Genomic DNA, 4,243 nt, shown 5'->3' on the forward strand with positions numbered 1-4,243 from the left:
AAAACCTAACCTCACCGTCCCAAAGAGACGGCAAAAATCTACGCCGGAGCTTTGTCGACTACATCCAAATGGACAAACTTGAAAAGAATCGAAGTCCGAACGACAAACTCGAAGAAGTAGCACCACCATCCGCCCGAGTACCGGCTACACCGCACCTGCGAAGACTAGAAAACCCTAACCTAAACTGCTAACGAAAGCGGCGGCACTAGAATTCTCCTCCCCATCACCAGCTGCTGGAAGCGGCAGGCAGAGGGGAGGCAACAAATTACATTAGATTGATGAAGAGATCAAACTAAGATGGGCCCCAAAAAAATATCTGATTTTAATCAAAATTTGAATTATTTGACATCGCTGCCTCTAGTTTCATTTTTATCGCCACTTTTCTCGCAGCTATTGCTGTACGGCACGGAGCAAATTGCATACGTGGCTAACCATCGGGCCGCTCATCTCGTCCTTGTCAGGAAAGCTCGGCACTCAACGCCGCTTTCCTTCTTCCCCCGTTCTCGGCTGCTCTCCCTCCCTCCTCCCTATCCGACCGCCATGGCCTCCGCCCCTGCCCTGTATCACACCCTGCTTCACTTTCTCAACCCGATCCATTCTCATCACCTATCCTCTCCCCCCACACGCCACCGCCACCGCTGCCTCGCCCTCTCCTCCGCCGCCGCGCGCCTCCCCAACCCCGACGCCGCCTCCCCCTCTCGTTTCGGCCAGGGGAGGAGAGCCAGCGCGAGCCAACTAGCGTTCGAGACAGAGGATGGGGAGGAGACGCCTCTAGCGTTCGATACAGAGGAGGAAGAGGAGACACCTCGGTGGCCCGCTACGCAGGCGCAGTCTGACGACGAGGATGACGAGCAGGAGTGGGCCGGGGGCAATGGCACGGCGGCGCACGGGGAGGAGGAGCATTACGGCGGAGATCCGGAGGCCGAGGATGGGAGCGGGTGGACGCGGCGGCAGCCGCGGCCGCGCGAGATGTTCGTGTGCAACCTGCCGCGCAGGTGCGGCGTCGACGAACTGCTCGAGCTCTTCGGGCCATACGGCACCGTCCTCTCCGTCGAGGTGCGCTCCCTTGCATTTCACGCGGTCGCGCGCCTGCTCCGCTGTCGGATTCATAGTGTTACTATACCCTACACGGTGTTTATCATCCATGAAGAAGAATTGCACGGGCCGGCTGAACACCAGTGACGCCCCCTGGATGGATGGCTCCAATGGCTTGGGACATGGAGGTAGGAGATAGGCATGGCCCGTGCAGCCATGGACCATGGTATTGCCCCAGGCCTATAACTTACCATCCATGGAGTACTTCTTAACTTCTTAAGCTAGCATGGCACTACGGGTTACCTTGCTCTGGTCCGTCCCTCGGGAGTTCATAGAATTAAGTGAAGTTATCTGGTAACCCCATAGATAGAGTTTAACTCACCTGCCTCACCATCAGTAAGGCTAGCAACTCCACAAATCTCAATGGATGCTCTGAACCACCTGTTACGCAGCAGGTTTGGTATTTTGGATACTTCAATTGTGCAGAGAAAACAGCAGTCTGTCGTATTTTTTCCTTTTTATATACTTTATTTGAATGTTTACAATCTCTACTGGCGGCTCTTGCGCTTATGATTCCACAATATCTTACTGAAAACTGCTGATGAACAAAGGGTGGGGTTTATATCAGATGCTTCTCATTTTTCATATTTCTCGTGGCGTTGTATTAGTCAGTAATATTTGACCGACACACCAGTGAACTGAACTTGGTGCCGTTTGGCTAGTATCTGTTCAATGATGTCCTGGTTTAGGTCTCAATAGAATTACACTCTAATTGCTGCCTTAGTTATATGCGTGATTGTATATGATACGTATGATGGTGTCACATCCTTGGGTAATATTTTGTTGCTTCCAATTAAGATTCTAGAGGCTCATTTTGATGGTAATATTTGAAGTTGTTAACAACCCGCAGGTTTCTCGTGATGCCGAGACTGGGATTAGTCGAGGATGTGGCTTTGTTACGATGCGTTCTCTTGCAGAAGCTAGAACAGCTATCAATGCTCTCGATGGATTTGTGAGTCATACAATGGCTTCATTTTCTCTGTAGTTTCTTCTCAACTTGCATATTGTCTACAAATGAAAGTGCTCCGTGTAGTAATCCAATTACAAATTACTCTCTTTTACTTTGATGTTTCTCTTATAGGACCTGGATGGGCGTGAGATGTTTGTAAAACTAGCGGCTCACGTCGTTGCTAGTAGGAGAAATCCCAGCCTGTCCCATACACCACCCATGAAGGACCATATCTTTGAAAGTCGATACAAGATCTATGTTGGCAACCTTGCATGGTCTGTTCAACCTCAACACTTGAGGGAGCACTTCACTCAGTGTGGAACTGTTGTTAGTACAAGGCTGCTGACAGATCGCAAAGGAGGGAGAAGTCGTGTCTATGGATTCCTTTCATTTTCTTCAGCCGAAGAGCTTGAGGCTGCTCTGCAGCTTAACAATACGGTATAATTCTTTAACTTCTGTATTTTGCTACTTATTCCCTCGGGTTTGATATTAGAATAGAAACCGCAAACCCTTGTTGAATTTATTTCAAGAAACTTCATATATGCATCTCCTTCAGAATCTGCATCTCGGGTTAGTTTGTATAAGAAAATCCTATATAAGTAAAATGGGATTACATTTGTTTCAGAATGTTTCTGCATAACCTGAAGCTTACCAGTAGCTCCATGATATCTTAAGCACCTCCATTTCATTTTTTTTCCTGATTAGACTCTGCTTCTATATACACTTTTTTATGCCACTCCCAATGATATTGCGAGTTTGCGACTATGTTGACAACTATCATATCTTATCTCGACTCTTGCTAATGCAACAGGAATTTCATGGACGGGATATCATCGTCAGAGAAGCTCATGTAAAATCGCCAGATACACTAAGCCAAACCCTTGAGAGTTAGAACCGGAAGCTACTGTGTTTATTTTTGTTTGGCTTATTTGCCAATTGAGTTCATTGTTCAGGCACTTTGCACGAGCGCAACTCAGTAGCTAACATCTTCTGTATGTACGGAGTAATGTAGTGTGATGTACCATTGCAATTTTGCCGAAATACAATCATTAACATGAATGGACTGACTGGGTTGACCATATACCGGTGGTTTGAAATCTTGTGAGAGCATTATTCGATGGGATCTTGACGATTCATTCTAGTCAAGAATCAAGCGATCGGATTTCCTCTGCCTCTTCTTTGATGCCAGTGTCACACGATCTGTGGTCTTCCACGATTGTATCACACAGGAGTATGTTGCCAAGGGGGTGTGCTTTTTTAGAACGGAGGCTCAAGAAGAGCCCGACTTTGAATTAACAAAGCCATCAACCGGCCAAGATTACAGGACTGCCACTTACAACAAGAAAACAAAGAGCGGAAATAAAGATACATTGTGCTCAGTAGAACAACTCGAAGGCATAGAATGACATCGAACGCCGCTAAGCCGAAACCAGCTAACCTACTAAGGCTATGGGAGGAAGGCACCACCGTGCATGTTTTTGTGTCACTGATTGCCATCAGAAGGAAAACAGGGGCAACACATGACCTGACTCCGCCTACGCAAAGGGCCCCTACCCTTTCATCCGGACTCGACGGGTGCGGCGCCGGCGGCCTGCGGAGTGGTTCACCCTAGAACCCAGATCAGCATTCCCAAGCAACCGAAGGAGAGGCACCAGGAACAAACCCACACGAAACGGGGAGCCGAACACCCAGTCACCGTTGCCGCCAGCAGCAAGGCAGAGCACCGGACGAGAGTTGTCGAGACGAAGGCGCTAAAACCCCGGAGAAGGCCAAGAGTATGCAGCACCACGCATCGGTCAAGGATAGGAGGCACCATAGCCCATGGCACGAGAGAGGGACTCCGATCCCCTCGCACCAGCGGCTGAAGCCCTCCACACCTGGACCCGAGCAAGTTGCCGAAGATGAAGATCAGGCCAATACAATCCGCTGTCGAACCACCACCGACTCCACCACCACTTGAGCACTTCCTTGACGACGCCTTCAGGAAGGTTCACGCCACCAAGGTGCCGTCGTCGCCATGAAACGAGGAACTGAGGCTTTCACCTGAGCTGCTGGGTGGGGTGGGAGGTGCAGGAAGCCCACCGAAGCCTTCAGCAAGGAGAACGACGCCCAAAGGCGACATCTTCAGTGTGGCCGCCGCGCCGGCCAGGGGGTTCCCCCGGATACGCACCCAACACCCAGAACCGCCCACCCCGCATC

At 49.9% G+C, this 4,243-nt stretch overlaps 1 protein-coding gene across 1 annotated transcript; it reads left to right on the forward strand.

Annotated features, from left to right (window-relative positions):
- Positions 1-461: 461 nt before the first annotated feature.
- Positions 462-3,125, forward strand: LOC125531121 (28 kDa ribonucleoprotein, chloroplastic-like). Its single transcript, XM_048695526.1, has 4 exons — positions 462-1,056; positions 1,946-2,047; positions 2,177-2,482; positions 2,856-3,125. The coding sequence occupies exons 1-4, from the start codon at positions 541-543 to the stop codon at positions 2,934-2,936; spliced, it is 1,005 nt and encodes a 334-aa protein (XP_048551483.1). The 5' UTR covers positions 462-540; the 3' UTR covers positions 2,937-3,125.
- Positions 3,126-4,243: the final 1,118 nt, after the last annotated feature.

Source organism: Triticum urartu, unplaced genomic scaffold, assembly GCF_003073215.2.
Source record: "Triticum urartu cultivar G1812 unplaced genomic scaffold, Tu2.1 TuUngrouped_contig_6821, whole genome shotgun sequence".
Taxonomy (NCBI): Eukaryota; Viridiplantae; Streptophyta; class Magnoliopsida; order Poales; family Poaceae; genus Triticum; species Triticum urartu.

What these genes read in the sequence shown, in the direction of transcription:
- LOC125531121 (XM_048695526.1), top strand. Translation starts at nt 541, where the DNA reads ATGGCCTCCGCCCCTGCCCTGTATCACACCCTGCTTCACTTTCTCAAC. An exon ending in GCACCGTCCTCTCCGTCGAG is followed by an intron (nt 1,057 to 1,945) that starts GTGCGCTCCCTT and finishes AACAACCCGCAG; the next exon opens with GTTTCTCGTGATGCCGAGAC. An exon ending in CTCTGCAGCTTAACAATACG is followed by an intron (nt 2,483 to 2,855) that starts GTATAATTCTTT and finishes CTAATGCAACAG; the next exon opens with GAATTTCATGGACGGGATAT.